This window comes from Bos indicus x Bos taurus, chromosome 7 (assembly GCF_003369695.1).
Source record: "Bos indicus x Bos taurus breed Angus x Brahman F1 hybrid chromosome 7, Bos_hybrid_MaternalHap_v2.0, whole genome shotgun sequence".
Lineage (NCBI taxonomy): Eukaryota > Metazoa > Chordata > Mammalia > Artiodactyla > Bovidae > Bos > Bos indicus x Bos taurus.
Window position 1 is genome coordinate 57,750,998 of NC_040082.1, and position 18,821 is coordinate 57,769,818.

The 18,821-nt window shown below is 38.3% G+C and overlaps 1 protein-coding gene across 9 annotated transcripts; it reads right to left on the reverse strand.

The window, feature by feature from the left end:
* Window positions 1–18,530, reverse strand: RNF14 (ring finger protein 14). 9 transcript variants are annotated; one of them, XM_027546137.1, is made up of 9 exons: window positions 18,423–18,530; window positions 16,039–16,214; window positions 13,619–13,788; window positions 12,441–12,592; window positions 9,234–9,761; window positions 7,673–7,901; window positions 4,145–4,317; window positions 3,074–3,204; window positions 1–1,446 (listed from the first exon to the last, which is right to left on the reverse strand). In XM_027546137.1, exons 3-9 carry the CDS (start codon window positions 13,770–13,772, stop codon window positions 1,389–1,391), a joined length of 1,425 nt encoding a protein of 474 aa, XP_027401938.1. In that variant the 5' UTR covers window positions 13,773–13,788; window positions 16,039–16,214; window positions 18,423–18,530; the 3' UTR covers window positions 1–1,388. The 9 variants fall into 9 exon arrangements, with proteins under 9 accessions (XP_027401938.1, XP_027401936.1, XP_027401937.1 ...); XM_027546135.1 differs by having other exon boundaries at window positions 18,356–18,530; XM_027546136.1 differs by lacking the exon at window positions 18,423–18,530 and adding an exon at window positions 18,116–18,357.
* Window positions 18,531–18,821: the final 291 nt, after the last annotated feature.

An 18,821-nucleotide genomic window follows, 5' to 3' on the forward strand; every position in this document is an offset into this window, starting at 1 on the left:
TCTGATTATAAGACAATTTTTAAATAATTTTTATTTTTTTAAGATTTAGCATCCTCATTGACAATCCAGAAACAGTCCGTGCTCTTTGGATACACACACATAAAATGGTTAAAAGTGATTCCCCAGTTTTCTATGACAAGGTAGAAAAAAGAACATGTTCACAGCTATAGCTGAATTCTTCTGTCCTTTTTACCCAAAATCTTATTTTGCTACCAACCCACTCACCAAACCATAAAGGAAGGCAATTTTTCAAAAAGCCAACAAAACCCAAGAACAGGGATCTAGGTATCAAGCCAAAATCATCCCCTGAAACAGTGCTGATGCCAAAAAAAAAAAAAAAAAACAAGAGAGGATAGGGAAACAAATTTCCATAGTGCATTAGAGAAGCCCTTTCAAAAAGAATTCAGAAACTTAGCACTGGAACTATGGTGGTGCAGTGTTCAAAATGCAGATAATTAAAGTTCAGCTTGGGAATATATTAGGTTTTCTCCTATCCCAGCAGGGGAAATAAAAATATGAGCTGTTGCAGCTAAAATTAAAATTGTCCTTACCAATGAAAGGTAGGGCAAGGGTCAACCGGAGAGAATGTAGAACAAAAGGTAGCAAAGACAAGTTGTTCTGAATCTAGGCTCTACTGCCTAGAAGAAACAGGGAAATTTAAAAGGTCTGAAATTCTTCTAAGCCACTGTCAATAAATTCTAGACTTGGCTCAAAACCAGTGGACTATAGACCACTGATAAATATATCAGGTGACCTACAGTGTTTACATACTAAAAAATATTTTTTAAATTATCTGTAAATTTCTATTCTGAAAAGCAGCAGATCAAAATGACACTGGGCCATCCATCAGTTAGAGAGTAAGGGGCTTCCTCCAAACAAAATGAGCAGAAATTCAGGTTGGAAAGAATGTAATATGGAGTAAGTAAGATCAGGCTCTCGGCACAATTTTAGTAAGGCTTCTACCCACCCCAGGTGTTAAGGAGTACTACTGACAGAGCTCCCACAGAATGTCTTAGAGGGATGCTTCTCAGAGATAAAAAGGTCTTTAACTCTTGACCCCTCTCTCTTTCCCTAAAGCTTGGAGAAGAAAATAAATATTTAACTTTTAACTATTCAAAGCTTCGGGCACATTGTAATATTTAATATTTTCTAGTTTTCATTTTCTGAACCTTTGGCTTAATACTTCCTCAATTATGCTGCAATGAAAAAATGTATACATGTGCCTTAATCAGTAGTAACACGTGAAAATAAAACCTTGTTCTTCCATATCTTCTACACAGGAAGACTGAATCAACGGCACCCTAAATATCCTGCAAAGTTACTCTGTATACTTGACAAAAGATTAGGGCAAACCATTCCACTTCCATATCTTGAGCAGTAGAAGTTAACTAGTCTTCAATCTCATCTTCCCAAATATCTCCATTAACATCCACAGCATGGAACAACCTGGACGCATAAAACAAGGTACATTTTAATATACCTGATAGAAACTGAATATAATTTCTTTCCTTTTTTTAAATATATTTTCTGCACTATTCTGATAGTATCTTTTCCTTTCCTTTAATTATTCTACTGGGAAGGCTGAAATGTGAATCCCTCCAAACAAGCTGCCTTAAAGTTTATAGGAACAACCCTTTCTTAAGGATCCAGACAACTCTCAAGGGCCAAGGAGAAACAAGAGTGGGAGACAGGTATCATAAAAACTAACACTCAATGTGTATAATATGTGGAATAAGTCAAGACTGAAAAATTCATGCAGTCAAGAAGCTGCATTCCTTCAAAACACTGTAACTTTACTACATACTAATCACCCCATCCTTTCCATCTTCACCTTGTACTCTCCAGCAGAATCCTCTCCAGAATTCTACTCTCTAGTAGAATGTTTTACAGTTGCCAATTTCTTTTCCTCCTCTTATGTTACTTAAAATTTGTATTTTCAATACTTTTATTTCCAGTGGTTCATAGGCACAGCTGGTTTCTTCAACTCATAGTTTCATAACGTCAAGAACTGATTGTAGGTACCCCACAGATGTCTATTAACAAGGATTATCAACTGATGTTGAAACTGAAGCTGGTGGAGAATAGGATATTCACACTGTGCCAAGGAATCCTCCCACAGATCACTCACTAACAACAAAAGAAAAACCTTACCTTTATACGGAACAAATGATAGAACTGATCATGCTAATAGTGAGAGCCTGACGTTATGGATCTGACGTGATACAACATGAAGTACACCACCTCTTGTTAAGTATTCCTGTCAAAAATGTTACTCTAAATCTAGCCAAACTCCATTCTACAGCTAACTTCCACTTTACAGAAAATAGAGAGCAAAGAGAAACAAACTAAAAGGCACCATGGAGAAACAAAACTTCAGGAGGTAAGGTTACATAGGACAACAGCCTGGACTCTTCAGAAGGTCGACATTCCGCTCAATACAGACAAACAAAAAGTGGGTAATACTTTGCTTTATTATGAAACAGAATCAAATAAAATAATTAAACTTGATTAGATCCTGGTATAATAAAACAGCTTTAAAAGATATTTTGGGGAATAGCTGATAAGTCTTAAATATTTTATTAGATGACAGTATGCCACTGTTAAATTTTTTGAGGTATTACTGTTATGTACAAAACTTTTCTTATCTTAGGAAAGATGTGTGGAAGTATATAGAGATGACTCATCATGTCTCCAACTTATGGTCAAGTAGTTAAGCAATAAATTTATAAAACAAATATGGTAAATATTATCAATTTTTCATTTTGGTGAAAGATACTATAGTCCTATCCTTTCAACTCTTCTGTACGTTTGAAATTTTTCACTAAAAAAGTTGAGGATGATAATAAATTAAAGAAAATCTTCAGATAGTATATTTTCATCATAAAACTCATTTTCAAGAAAATGCATATATGAGGAACATATATGAAAAAATATATGAAAGAAAAATATGAAAAATATATGAAAGAAAATATAAAAAATTTTCTAAATAAACAGAGCTAAAATTTACTGGGCTTGTGGTCTGCAAATCAAGTACCAAAAAACTGCTGAGAGTAGGAGTTCTGTGCATACGTACCGGTTAAAACATGGGGAAGCAGGATCAGTGAAATGTTTATAAGGGTTTGCTCTGGAAAGAGAACCCATGCAAATCCAGCAGAAATATTGCATACAGCCAGTACATGTCATCTTGTTACATCCATCTAATTTCTGGTGGGAAAGAGAGAAAAATATCAAGGCTGTAAAAGCAAAAGAGAAATGCACTTGACAAAATGATTTGGTGCAACCCTCTCCTTATCGTCTCCCTTTTCTGATGCAGGGTTGAGAAACACAGGTTAACACACACTGATAAACATTAATGCCTAAACTCTTTGGCATTACAAGTGAAATACAGGAAATACTTAGATACTAAGCAAAATCTCTTCTGATAAACAGTAAATACAAACCAAACATGTATATGTGAATTATGTAGTTAGATTGATTATGAAGATGTTTGGCTTTAATATGTGGGATTTAAACTTTTTACATAAATCTTAGTAAACATTTGGTACCCAAGTCTCCCATTTTATCAGAGCTGAGGCATGTCAAAGTGGTTAAATAGAAGGCCAGTTTCCTTAATGGAGTAATTGGGGCATCATCATCCAGGTTAGCTCAGATATAATGGATTGGAACAACAGAATCAAATGCAAAGACATGTATTTTGATTTTAAAACATATTAAGGTTTTGTCAAGAAGCAATAGATTTATCTATTTTGACTTATATCTGTATTTCATAAGCAGGAACTTGTTAAAAAGATGTGTTAAATTCCAGGATAAATAGTTTTGAGAAGTCAGCCTTTTTTAAAAAAAAAAATAATATAGATGAGTTGAGTTGACTATAGTTCTAACATGGCCTCCTCATAACTCATTCAATTTTGAGGTAGATACAAGCTGAGAAAAACCATCACTGTATGGAAGCACTGTATGAAAAGGGACATCTACATATATTTAATACCAATAACAATAATTAGTAGTAAATTTGAATCTTCCAAGAAGGTTTAATAAATACCAATATATGTTTTCTTAATTAGTTCAAAATTAAAAGGCTTCTTGAGGAAATCATAACATGCTTGCAAGTAGGGAGACCTCCAAGTCTGTCCCCAAACTTTACCTCAATGGGAGTTCCACAACATGGGCAGCTCTTTGAGTTCTTTTCTAGCCACTCCTTACTTTCCATCTCTTCCAGTGCCTTCTGAATCACCCTCTTACCATACCTCTGTTCCAAAAATCTTTTATTGGCCTCATCTGCTTGCAGGTACTCATTTCGTAAGTCCATTAATTTCTCTAGAAGGTGAAATGGAAAATTAACTTTTATACAACTTGTTAAGCTCATTAAAAACCATTAAAAATGATCGTAACCTTTGACCATTCAATAATGTTATTCCTTGGATTTTATCATAAGGAATTAATCCAAAGTAAAATTATATGCAAAGAGAAGCATATAACAATGGCAAACAAATTAAATGTCCAAGGGAATAATTATGTGTGGAACCACTTAATGACATAATATTTAGTTATTAAAACTTATAATTAGGATGGCTACAACTCAATTAAAATACTCATTACAGAAGCCAGCAAAAAATATATTTAGGTTGTAACTAGGTAAAAATTACACATGCATGAAAGACAAAGAACAGACAGGAATTCTCCAAGTAGAAAAGCTGGACTTCTTAAATGTGACAGAATAATAGCTTACCTTTTTCCTTTGATTTTAACTTATTAATGTTGATATTTTTGTGCAACTAGTACAACTAGTAGTACAGTTTAAAGGCTGACTTATCAAATGACACAGAGGTTGAAACAGACACTGATTTTCTACTAAGTCAGCATCATTCACCATTTAATAACAAGACCTGCCAAACTAAACAAAAGCACCTTTGATTTAAGGGCAAAGACCAATGGTTCAATTCTGCATATATAAGAAAAAAGCCAGTGAATAAAATTTACCACCAACAGATAAAGGAAAAGTCCTTTCTACCAACTTTTCTGCTTAATACTCATCAATCTGGTTTCTACTGCTTTATCACTTAACTCAAATGGAATGGGCAGCTATTTCCGAAGGCTTTATTTGTCAACAAAGGCTTTATTTGTCAACAAAGGCTTTTGCTCACAATTCTATTACCTTAACTTTTCAACACAATTAATTAAAGACCTCTCTCAACAATGTTCTGGCTCTTTTGTTATTTTACCTTCCTCATATTATTTAGAAGTAGACAACTTCTGGAGCAGAATTATAACTGGACTTTTCCTTCACCTATGAATTCTTTCCCTGTGTTGTTCATTCCCATGACTTTAACACTTCTACTGAGATGCAGCAGACATGTATTTTTAAATCCTGTCATTTGAATTTCCTCTACTAGTTCAAAGCATTTTTATATTCCGAGACATCCTAAGGACAGAGGTTCCTGCTCTAATGTTCTCAAAATAATAAAATTATTAGTGTATTATATATTTTGTATGGTAATATTTAACATATAGAGACTAAGAAAGAGATTCCCAATTTTGCTGAAATCCACAAGTCTATCTTTGATTTACTCCCCAAACATTGTGAAATACCTGGAAGGTATTTCAGCCTCTCAATGATAAGGATACCAAAGTCTCAAGTAAAGGCTTACATTATACTCTGGTGAGTTCTCCATCACATCTGCCCATAACCTCTACAAGACTCTGCAATAGGTGACTGGAAATACTCCATTTACTCATTCTCCTGTCAGGGTCCTTTCTTGGAGATGACACTCTGCTAACAATCAGTAACTATAGCAATATTGGCATTAATAGTTAACATTTTGTGGTTCGAAGACTTAAATCTAATGCATAACACCATAAAACTTTCAGAAGAGAACAGAGGCAAAACATTTTCTGACCAAGGTAATAGAAATAAACAAAAATACACAAATGGGACCTAATCAAACTTATAAGCTTTTGTTCAGCAGAGGAAACCATCACTAAAAAGAGATGGTTTGGGAGAAAGTATTTGCAAATGATGTAACTGACATGGGCTTAATTTCCAAAATATATCAACAGTTCATACAACAAAACAGTTCAACAACAAAAACAAACAACTCAATGGAAAAATGGAAAAATAACTATTAATAAATAGACATTTCTCCAAAGAAGACAAACAGATGGCCCAACAGGTACAGAAAAGATGTTCAATGCAATAAAGCCATCTGCAGTAACATCGATGCAGCTAGAGATTATCCTACTAGTAAAGTCATAAAGAAAAAGACAAATACCATGTGATACCACTTATACGTGGAATCCAAAATATGACACAAAGGAACCTATCTACAAAATAAGAACAGACTGGTAGTTGCCAAGGAAACCAGGAGTGGAATGGATTGGGGAGGTTGGGGTTACACAAACTGTTATATATGAATGGGGTCCTACTGTATAGCACAGGGAACTATGTTCAACATCCTGTGATAAATCATAATGGAAAAAATATAAATATAAAAAAGAATGTACATATATGTATAACTGAATCACACTGCTGTACAGAAAAAATTAGCACAAATTATACATCAATTATACTTTAATAATAAATAATATACAAATTTTTTAAAGTTACCATTTTGCATTTCACATGCAAAATGCCCATTCTCAAACTTCAGTGGAGAACCAGATTTTTCCTCCCACTCTGTCAAGGACCAATACTTTTGCAAAATATAATCAAATGAATTATTATAAAAATGCATAAAAAGACAAAAAATAATCCTAAATTTTTATTGTATTTGACTGACATAAAATTTAGTCAGTGGCCAGCAATAATGAAATTGCTGTAAAAGTTTTAAACCCTGACTCTCAATTTCTGTATTTACCCTGTCACTGACCAGTATAACAACTATAACAACTCTCAGCAGCACTACAATAGGTCATTTCAAACTTACGACAACCTTATGAAGTAGTTATTATCATCAGCCCTGTTAATTTGAGAAACACTAAGTCACCAAAGCCTAGTAAAATTGATGTCAAGGGCCTGATTTCTCAATCCTTATCTAAATCAGAAATGGCTAACAGGTTTCACTTCCTGAGCCTACCTCAATAGAGGGTAGCTTTCTAAAGTACTGTGTTGAGGAAGATTCTGAGACCTCCTGGGCTCACTGAGAAAGCACTTGATCAAACGTGTGCACCATGGAAACAACAGTGATAGCTCAGATGCTCTGCATTTGCCAGGATCTACATTATTCCATACTCATAGATAGAAATTACCCTGTCATTCCTTCCATGGAATGCTCCCCCTCCATATCTGCATGGTTTGTTTCCTTACTTCCTTCAAGTCTACTCAAACCACTTTGCCTCCACTGGGTTTTTCTAAATAAAGTCCCAAACGTCTTCCCCTTCAGAACACTTTATAGCTTGTCTCTGCTTTACCTTTTTTTTTTTCCTCTTCAGCATTTACCACTATCTAATATTCTTATTTATTTGGTTTGCCTATCTCTCCCATTAGAATGTAAGTTCCATGAGGGCATTTGGTCACTGCTATATTCCCAGAATGTAGGTAGTAACTGACATAAAAATATCTGTTGAACCAACAAAGAAGAATACAATTCTTCCAAATTAAGAATTGAAGTGATAAGTCTCTTTTCTAGGGGGTGGGGGAGGGCTGGGAGACTGAGTTCACACGGTTACAACCTACCTGCTGTCACCTTACATGGAGAGACCCCGTGGTAGGTCAGTCTGCACAGGGTACAGAAGGCGAAATTGCAGCTGGAGCAGATGCCCATGGTACAGCCAGGCTCCTGCATCACAGGCAGCTGGCAGGATGGGCGGGGGCAGTATACCACATCGGCCATCAGGTCCAAGGTGGACTGGAGGAGAAGGCGGTCATAACGGGCAAACAACTCTGCTTCCACTAGCTCTTTGACCTGGAGGGAAATATAAAACATCGTTAAGTTTGATGATTTCCCAACCAGTTCTGATCCTAAAGGAGATCTTTAGGAAGCAAGCATAAAAACCAGATGAATAGAAAATAATGATAACCCTGTATGCAAGACAGCAAAAGAGACACAGATGTATAGAACAGTCTTTTGGACTCTGTGGAAGAGGGTGAGGGTGAGATGATTTGGGAGAATGGCACTGAAACATGTATATTATCATATGTGAAACAAATAGCCAGTCCAGGTTCAATGCATGATACACAGTGCTCAGGGCTGGTGCACTGGGATGACCCACAGTGATGGGATGGGGAGGGAAGTGGGTGGGGGGTTCAGGATGGGGAACACATGTACACTTGTGGTAGATTCATGTCATGTGTGGCAAAACCAATACAATATTGTAAGGTAACTAGCCTCCAATTAAAATAAAGTTATATATATAAGAAACAAAACAAAACAAAATAAAACCCTCGATCTCACTTCAAAATCAAACCAAGTATGAGTGAGTGAATGAGTGAAAGTGGCTCAGTCATGTCTGACTCTTTGCGACCCCAAGGACTGTACAATCCATGGAATTCTCCAGGCCAGAACACTGGAGTGGGCAGCCTTTCCCTCCTCCAGGGGATCTTCCCAACCCAGGGATCAAACCCAGGTCTCTCGCATTGCAGGTGAATTCTTTACCAGGTGAGCCACAAGGGAAGCCCAAGAATACTGGAGTGGGTAGCCTATCCCTTTTCCAGAAGATCTTCATGACCCAGGAATCAAACCAGGGTCTCCTGCTTTGCAGGCAGATTCTTTACCAACTAAGCTAGTATGGGAAGTTTATATCTTGACTGAGATGGTGGTTACCTGGGTCTACCCATTTGTCAAAACTAAGCAAAATGTACACTTTAAATGAGTACATTTATGCCTCAAAGGAGCTGATTTTAAAAAAAAAAAAAAAGAAGAAGAAGAAGAAACAACCAAGCAGGCTATCTTTAAAGTCTGTAAACATTTGGTTAATCATCGCAAGGGATAAGCCCTCCAGATCCCAACCTCACACAGACTGGGTAGTAGTTCCCCCTCCTAGCAGATAATACAGAGTAAATCACCAGAATTATTTTTTTAATGCTCATCCTTGCCAAGGACCACCCATTCCAAAGCCAGCAAAGGGAGCATTTACATTTGTTTAAATAAAGATCATGGACACAATAAAACTGGTGGGCTGGCTCCAAGGTCTCAGACTGTCCTAATGAGCCCTATCAAGAAGTTCCTGAGAGAATGCCTCCCTTTGGAGAATTATGAGAGAATTAGGGAGCAGCTGTCGGAGGAGTGAAGAGTTACCTGACCAGGAGTGGCCACTGAAGGGCACTTGGGTTCTGGGCAGTTGAGGCATTGAACTTGGCCATCTCTGATCTGGATTTCAAAGTAGTCCTTGAGACAGGCTTTGCAGTACACATGCCTGCACTCCAAGAAGTACATGCACTCACTACCCAGTTTCTCACAGAAACAGATATTGCACAGGAACAATTTACTATTAAAGCATTTTATCTGCTGAGCTTGATCAAAGTCCAAGATTTCCTGGATCAGACTCGACAATGATTCCACATCCTGCACGGCTCTCTCGTCCACAACTTCCTCTTGGTCTATGTCAGATCCAGTGGCTCCTCCAAAATCTAGCTCTGTGTTGGAAGAAGCTTGAGCCATCCTTCTCTGAACCTTTTTCTGAGAACCCATCGTGAGTTCAAAAGGAGAGACAATATTCAGGTATGCTAAGGTCTCTTCCTTAAGAAACTGCATCCAGGCAAAGAGGACCACGCTGCCACGGTGTTCTTCCCACAGGTTGTCTAAGTGCTTGCAGAGAGCAGATAGCTAGGGGAAAAACACATGAGGATGCTGGTGAGTTTGGAAAGATGATGCTGTCAACTCCTAATTTCCCTTGAAATCTTTTTAATTTAGACCTTTATACTTCCTGTTAGGAAGCAGAAAGTATTCTTTTCACTTCTGTGATAAACTGTGCTGCACAATAGCATCAGTGTTCTTATCAAAGTACTTCTTAAACTATTCAGCAACACGAGCCACAGACACAAGGTCAGAAGCTAAAAGAAGTCCCATAAAACCAGAGAGACAATTAAGAGTCTACCAGACAGAGAACAAGGTTTACACATGGGCTACCGAAATGGAGGGCCTTTTCTGTTCTTTATTTTTCTTTACTTTAGTACTGCTATCTATCTCACGTAGGAGAAGAGATCTAGTTTTAAAATGAACTATTTCTATTCCTTTGGAGTACTAGCCCTGTTGGTACCCTACAATAAAGATTAGCAAAAAACAATTTAAAAATACCATCCAAGCTTTAAAATTAATTATTTCAACTGTATCAAGAAGCCAACTTAAGTGAAAAAAATCACTAACAGAATCTAATCTCAGAGTCCTTGTTATTCCAATTTATAAGCTGATTTTAACTAGGCAATCTGAGCTTACACCAGATCCAGGTTAATAGAGGAAAGCAGACTGATACTGAACCTGGACACGATTACAAGCCCTTAACATGATTTGACTGCCATAGGCAAAGCTCACATTTCCTAAGTTAGGCAACCAAAATTTAAACTATTTTGACTTTTCCTCCTTAAAACTGGTCTGTTCAATTTGAAAGGCAAATATAAGAAGATTTTTAAGTAGAGCTCAGGTTCATAAGCAGCTTTTCTTTTTAGGTAAACATCAAAGAATAAGCCTTCCAGATGCAAATAAATTTTGTAAATTTGACATTTGAAGTAAAAAAGAACCACATTCTCCTCCTTACACTGCATAGTGCTATTCACTAAACTCTATATGGGCACAAAATTAAACACTGACTGTTCAAGACTGGACAACAAATGCTTTTACACATTTGCATAAATGTGCTTTCATGATCAATAAGAAACTGGATGAAATCTTTAAAATGTAATAAATACTAAAAGGGAAGCTCTGAATGTTTGAGTCACCAAATCCAAGGAAGAAGTCATCCTCCTCCATCCTCTTTTCTTCTCGTCCCTTCTCTAAAGAGGTATCTGAGATGTACATACATGTGAGGAACGAGGGAAGCAGAAAGAGAAGAGCATGAAAGACACTGTGTGTATGTATATATTGGAAGAGAAATAGGGAAAATACTAGAAAACTAAACCCACTTCTATCTATCAATCAAATTCAGTGAGGAACAGGTCCATGAGTCAACTTCATTATCAACAGGAGCAATTCATAAAGCCAAGGAATCAGGGCCCAGTAACAAATAAGAATTGAAGGAAGAAGGAGCCTAAGAGACAGATTAAAATGCCAATTATATGGACAAAAATTTACTTGACAGAGAGTCCTACTGTAATTTTAGCTATGTAACATAAAATAATGAGCAACTCTCTTCTCTCTATACCCTAAAAGCCAGCATTAAGTAGATGCTATTTGGTTGGAATCTGCAACTGTACATGTGTACACATGCATAAACATAAAGTATCAAGAGCTCTGTGGAGAAATGGACTATAAATGTCTAGATAATTTAATCAACTCTCAGTGATCTAAATGTAAATAATCCACTGTCTTGCATGTGTTACCTCTGACAAAGATACTAAATGCAAGGTGAATCTCCTTTTTATTCTACATGTATTATTCTTTTTTTAAAATTTTAACTTTGTCTTTAAACTCTAAGTTCAATTTTACAAATGCACTCTCATCTAAGGATCAGCCTGGTGATGAATGAACAGTGGTGGGAATGAGAATTACATAGCCAAAAAAGAAAAACTGACAAGCTGTTCCTTGAGGTCAAGTAACTCTGACAGCTTTTGTCTTAATACATCAGCCTATCAATCTTCATCATGACTTCTAGAAAAGTAACTGCTATTGATCCATTATCTATTCCAGAATACATTATCTTAGCTTCAAGCCATATTTATGTCTCAATCAAGAGCTGACATTGTTACTAGAAAAGGATATACGACCCAGAGGATGAAAGCTCGTAATATAAGATCTCAAGCCTTAATGAGATATCTACAGGAATCATATGCATTTCTATTTGTGTGCATTCACATTATGTGAGCTCAGTCAACAACTGTTGCTAATATACAGACTTTTACAAAGGCGCTCTTATGTGTTCTTAAGGAATGTTTATTATAACTACATTAGCTCAATTTTAGTCCTAATTACAATTAAATCTTTCATTTAAGGAATGTATAAAAGTAATAAAAAGCAATACCAACATCTGAGGAAAATGAGGAGGACCTATAGTCTCCATTATAATACAGATTCAATAGGAAAATAGCAAGCAAAGGAGAGAAACAATATACTTGATTAAAAATTACTCCTACTTCAATTCAAAATGATTAATCATTCTAATTATTGCCATTCCTTTCTAAAACACCAAACATTTTCAACTTATTAGCATTACAATTCATGAAGGGGAAAAAATTACAACATCAAACCCATTTGTTCTTCATGCACTGAATTCAAGATCATCAAGGTAGTCTTCAATTAAAGATGATTTTTTAAGTTTCTAAAAATGGATAGAAATTAAGTTTCGGGTCTAACCTGAGTTGGTGACAGCCATTTGCCACTAAGTGTGAATGAAGGTGGGGAGGAGGATGGATAATCTGGTGGCAGTTCAAAGTTCAGCACAAGTGGAGGCAGAAAGCAAATGGTGTATTCAAAGCCACTATTCTGGAGACACTCATTTGAATTGCCTGAACCAAAAACAAAGATTAGAAAGGATCAGCTGGTCAACACTTGAGTGTCCATTACTGCTGAGCAGTGCTCAAGAAAAACGTAATGCTTTGGTTGAGGGGATAAAAACCCTCCCCCAAAGCACTTTCTGTTCCTAATTTTACTTTGGAGCCACCACCTTAAAAAAATCTTATAAGCCCTTAAAAAAATCTACTAAGCATCATGAAATTTAAAATGAAGATACACAACTTATTCTTGCTACACTTCTGAGTATAATTCCTAACACTAGTGAGCAAGTAATACACAATGTTTTCTTTTGTTGTTTTTTACAGTAGATAATTAAAGACACAATCTAGAGAAAAAGACATTATTTCTATCAAAAAGCCATGACCTACTTAGATAAGCATGTGCCAACTCCAATGAATCAGAGTTGGGAGAATTTATGCCAGTGCAATGATCTCAGGCTGAGGGCAAGCTACAACACATAACACCCTCACAATCAAAGTTTCATTTTCAGTTATCACACTTACTTTCTTTACTTAAAGCTGTTACACTAGAAACATATTGAGAAAGTATTCATAATGTCTTCTGTGAATACAGTATCAAAAGTACTAGTTTTTAAGTTTTTTCTGAAGCAAAAGATCACAGAGTAGTAGTGTCATGTGTTTATGGTGGTTGAAAAGATTCTAGAAACCAAATAGTATTAACAACAACCAAACCTTTCCAAGTGTTTTCACATTTATTATTTCATTTTCTATTTTATTACCCCTATTTAACAGCCAATGACTCATGGCTGATGAACTGCTAGTTAGATGATTAGGAAGCATGAAATATGCAGGATAATATTTGTGATCAAAAAGGCAGAATTAAATTGAAAATTGTTCACCCTTTATTTTCAATTAAAACAGAAACAGGCATTAAATCTGTAATACTACCATGTATCACTAATGCCTATAAACACAAGATGATAAATAACTTAGGGTACACTAAGAAATTGAGAAGAACCTTTATCGAGAAAAAATCTGTTTAAGAGAATATTAACTAACCGCTCACAAATATCTTGAAATTTTGTGGTAAGTCCAAATGGATCCTGGTTTCTCCACCTTGGACAGACTCTGCTTTTCTAAATTCATCTCCATCATAAATACTTGCCAGGGCCAGCAATTCATCCTCCTGAGCTTCTCGGTCTTCTGACGACATTTAATTTTCTGAGGAGCTGAAGATAATCATTCAAGTCAGTTAAGAACAGAAAAGGCACAGAGTCTTGAAAAGTCTAATGGCCCTCCCCGCAACAACCCCATTCCCCCCAGAAGAAAGTTCCTCAAAAACAACTGCAAAGAATTAATCAATATTCTCACTTTTCTATCTAACTAAAAGTGACAGGCATATCTAATATTCCAGTAGATCAACACAGTAACAGCCTTTTTCAAAAAGGACAGCTGTGGTTCTTATAATTGCTGACTTTTTCAGTTAGGTATGATATGTGTGGATCACAATAAACTGTGGAAAATTCTGAAAGAGATGGGAATACCAGATCACCTGACCTGACTCTTGAGAAACCTATATGCAGGTCAGGAAGCAACAGTTAGAACTGGACATGGAACAACAGACTGGTTCCAAATAGGAAAAGGCTGTATATTGTCAAGGCTGTATATTGTCATCCTGCTTACCTAACTTATATGCAGAGTACATCATGAGAAACGCTGGGCTGGAAGAAGCACAAGCTGGAATCAAGATTGCCAGGAGAAATATCAATAACCTCAGATATGCAGATGACACCACCCTTATGGCAGAAAGTAAAGAAGAACTAAAAGGCCTCTTGATGAAAGTGAAAGTGGAGAGTGAAAAAGTTGGCTTAAAGCTCAACATTCAGAAAACTATGATCATGGCATCCGGTCCCATCACTTCATGGCAAACAGATGGGGAAACAGTGGAAACAGTGTCAGACTTTATTTTTGGGGCTCCAAAATCACTGCAGATGGTGACTGCAGCCACGAAATTAAGACGCTTACTCCTTGGAAGGAAAGTTAGACAGCATATTAAAAAGCAGAGACTTTGCCAACAAAGGTCCGTCTAGTCAAGGCTATGGTTTTTCCAGTGGTCATGTATGGATGTGAGAGTTGGACTGTGAAGAAAGCTGAGCGCTGAAGAATTGATGCTTTTGAACTGTGGTGTTGGAGAAGACTCTTGAGAGTCCCTTGGACTGCGAGGAGATCCAATCAGTCCATTCTAAAGGAGATTAGTCCTCGGTGTTCATTGGAAGGACTGCTGCTAAAGCTGAAACTCCAATACTTTGGCCACCTCATGCAAAGAGTTGACTCATTGGAAAAGACCCTGATGCTGGGAGGGATTGGGGGCAGGAGGAGAAGGTGACGACAGAGGATGAGATGGCTGGATGGCATCACCAACTCAATGGACATGAGTTTGAGTGAACTCTGGGAGTTGGTGATGGACAGGGAGGCCTGGTGTGCTGCGATTCATGGGGTCACAAAGAGTCGGACACAAATGAGCAACTGAACTGAACTGAACTGAGAAAAGAAAGCACAATAAAAATTTTTTCAAGGACAATTCACAAACTACTTTGACTTGCTCTCTAAACTTAGAAAAGTGCCTTGCTCACAAAAGCAGTCAAAGTATATTTGATATACTTCTTAAAAATAAATGAATTTTTTAAATCCACAGGAATCTCTATGGCAGGTTTTCTCAGCCTCAGTGCTACTGACATTTTGGAACAGACAACTGTCGTGGGAGGCTGTCCTGTGCATTAGAGGACATGAATCTGCATGTCTGGCTTCAACTTACTAGATGCCAGCAGCATCCCTTTTCCTCAAGAGTTGTGACAATCACAAACATCTCCAAACATAACCAAATATCCACCACACCCCTGCCACTGGGGAGGGGGAAGAAAATTGCTCCTACTTGAGAACACCCTACTCTAGAGACTGTTACAAGGATGATAACATGTAAGACAGATAACTGAGGAAGCAGCAAAATAACATTAAAATTTTGAAATAATACCAAATCAATTTTAAGATTTATCATTATTCTAGGTAACACCAACAGTGAAAATATGCTATAATTAAACTGTACAAATGCTTTTTAATTACAGCAACTGAAAGATACACCACACTGTCAGATAATTCAAACATGCAAAAAATATGTAGTGAGAATCTGTGAAAATTAGTAAAACCACCACCAAAAATTACCATTCTATTGATTAAAATACTAGACTATAACTGTGCAAATATGCTCCCTCTTGGCTGAAATATTTTCTAAATTGGAATGCACCAAGAAAAGTTAGGACATGGTTTTTCATGTTATTAAAAAGTGACACTGCAAAACTCAAATTCATTTAAAATAATTCCATTTTCAAAAAGTACATTTTCTAGCAGATGATAATGGTTCTGCTTAAGCTGTGTCCCTACCTAAGACACAGTGATATATTCTATTTAAGGTCAGTTAGTACCTGTTAATAACAACTAGAAGAAAAGGATATCAGCACTGGAGTTTGTATTTCAGCCCCAAGTTTGGAACTCATGCAAATCTCATTTATTCTTAAGATGATGGAGATGAGACTGCTGAAGGTGGATAAAAGGCCAAGATGTAGAACACATACTAGATATACTAGAGAAACCCTGCCATCTGCAGAAAAAAAATACAAAAGATGGTGTTAGCACCCTCTCCAAATTTAAATTCTGAATTTCCATAACGATCACTTAAAATCAAGCACATCCTAACACACAGTCAATCCTAGTCTACAGCTGCATACTAATCACCTACGTCAGTCTAACTGAGCCATGTGGTTCAAAGGATATTTGCATGTTCCCAATAATCAGAGTGCCCTTCTTATCTGACTGCCTTCAGCCCTGGGAGGAGCTAAGAACACCAAGGTCATATGAGATGACAGCACAACATGCCCCCATAACAAACCGCTTCCTGCGGTTTTCTTGTTTTTGTTTTTCCTTTCCTCTTCCACTTCTTCTATTCCTTCATTTCCTACCCCTCCAGTTGGTCCTTTTGTCCACTAACGAATTAATCCTGCCAGGGACACTCAACATTAGGTTAATTTAAGGAAGGTAGCAGGGTATTTAAAAACAAAATAATAAAAGTGCTCACACACAAACATTTAAGTCCTATTCTAAATGCTTTACCAGGCTTCTTCAACAGGGAATAAAGGAGAAAGGGAGACTGGTCCATAGATGGGTTCTGGAGAATGCTATGAATACCTTAAAATATGCAAAAAATATAAAACAGTAATTTTAAAGCCATGTTTTCAGATGTGTGACTCCCAAATAAGCTAACAATGAAATTTAGATCAATTTACATGTATCGAGTAGGACTACTATGGACTACATATTAAGTCTTTTCACATCACCTTACAGAACTGTAAATGCTGTAATACACGGTGATAATGTAATTAAGCTTTTTGTTTCTTCCTGTTCAAACATTATAAATGAGGTGAAATCAATTTATACCCAGGCTGCACCCCAGAGCAATTCAGACATGGGTCATCCAAGTTCACCATGTTATTCTAATGTGCAGCCAAGATTAAGAAACTCTACTCCAAGCTGTTTCCCATTGGCAGCTCCTCATGACCCAACTAACCAGACCCCAGCTTCTGAAGCTGCCATAGGTCCCAGTCCCTTAATTAAAATTGCTGACATGAATTTCTTTTTCTATTCAGTCTTCAAGACCCATCTCCAAAACCCCCATTCCATGTAAAACTTCCAATTAGCATGTCTTTCTTTAAAAATTCAGAAAACCATTTTTTTATTGTAACTTTCCTATGACATTGTCACACCCCACCTTGCATTACAGTTTTTCCTCTGAACTTGCGCTTCCTCTCCTACAAGACTAAATTAGTTCCTTAAGGGCGACGATCAAGTGTCTTGCCTCTCTCTATATTGCTCTCAGAATCTAGCAGTGCTTTAGGTTAGACACTGGAAAAAGTGAGAACTGAACTGGGGTGAGATGTGGTTGCTGCAATGGCGGACTAGAATCAAGGTTCAGGGACTGCACTGCCACATCCCACCAGGAGCACGTTGGGTTGGTCGTCACAATAACAGCAAAAAGAGTGAACTCTTACCATGTGTCAGGCATTGTTGTAAGCCCTTTAAATGCACTAACCCGTTAGATTCCCACAACCCCATGAAGAAAGTCCTACTCCTATTTCCACTATACACAGAAAAAGGACATTTTAAGTCCACGCTGGCTCAAGGTCACAGAGCTAATATAAAAATAAAACGGGGTTCAGATCACCTTGTTTCTTCAGCTGTTAACACAGGAACAAGAATAAACCCCGGTGTCAGGAAAAGAGAGAATTCAAGTTTAATATGACTTTTAGGCAAACCGGAAACCGCTACAAAAGTGAGGGAAGCCCCTCCTCCGCCGGGTTTCCCTCGGGCCTGGGAAAATCCTACTCATTCTCCCAGGCCACACCATGAAGGTTTCACCCATGGCCGGGAGGCAGGGGGTCAGCACGCCGCTGCCGTGTCTCCACGGCTCACTGCGCGGCGTATGGAGTCGTCGTTTGTGCGACTCACCTACAGCTGGGTGGCAGGCCCGAGCCCTGCTACCTGCCCCAGCGCTTGGAAACGAAGGACGCTGCGCGCGTGTGAGCCCGCCCAGGGGTCCCGAAGGGGCAGGGCCTTTCTCCTCTGGGCACCCCGCGGACCTTACCGGGCCGGGTCCCGGGTCCGGGGAGTTAAAGCCTGCTAAGCAAGCAGTCCCGGCCCGGCCGCCCTTCTCTGCCTCGCGCGCCTGGAGCGCAGTTCCCACCGTACCTTCCGGTTGCCCCACCGCGCCGGGCTCGAAAGTTCCGCCCTCCAACCTAGCTCCGGGTCCCCTCACCTCCACTCGCTGGCCCCGCCTGGAGACGCCCGGCTCAACCGGCAGACCGCCTCTTCCGTCTTCGGAGCTGTCAGCTGAGCCGGGCGGATCTGGCTGGGAGGCCTCGGCGAAAGAAGGGCTCTGCGCAGACGCCGTGACCGCCGCGGCCTCTCGGCCGCCCCCCGCAGGTCAAACCGGCGCTGCAGCCGCGACCACCGTCACCGTACCGCTGCCCACCACACTTAAGTATGCCTGTGGAGACGATGACACAAATGCAGATTCTGGGGCCCCTGCTGGGAATGTGCCTCGGAATTAGAATTTCTACCAATCACTAGAGGTAAATCACGAGGCAGAAAACTACCTGGGGTACACCTGCTCCCCCAAGTAGAGAAGGCAAGCCTCTTCCTCCCGGGACTCCGG

Coding starts and splice junctions, on each gene's coding strand:
- RNF14 (XM_027546141.1), bottom strand. CDS start 13,772: ATGTCGTCAGAAGACCGAGAAGCTCAGGAGGATGAATTGCTGGCCCTG. Junction 7,902..9,233: donor CAGTGGCCACTCCTGGTCAG/GTAACTCTTCAC, acceptor ATTTCCCTCCAG/GTCAAAGAGCTAGTGGAAGC. Junction 4,318..7,672: donor TCCATGTAAGGTGACAGCAG/GTAGGTTGTAAC, acceptor TTCACCTTCTAG/AGAAATTAATGGACTTACGA.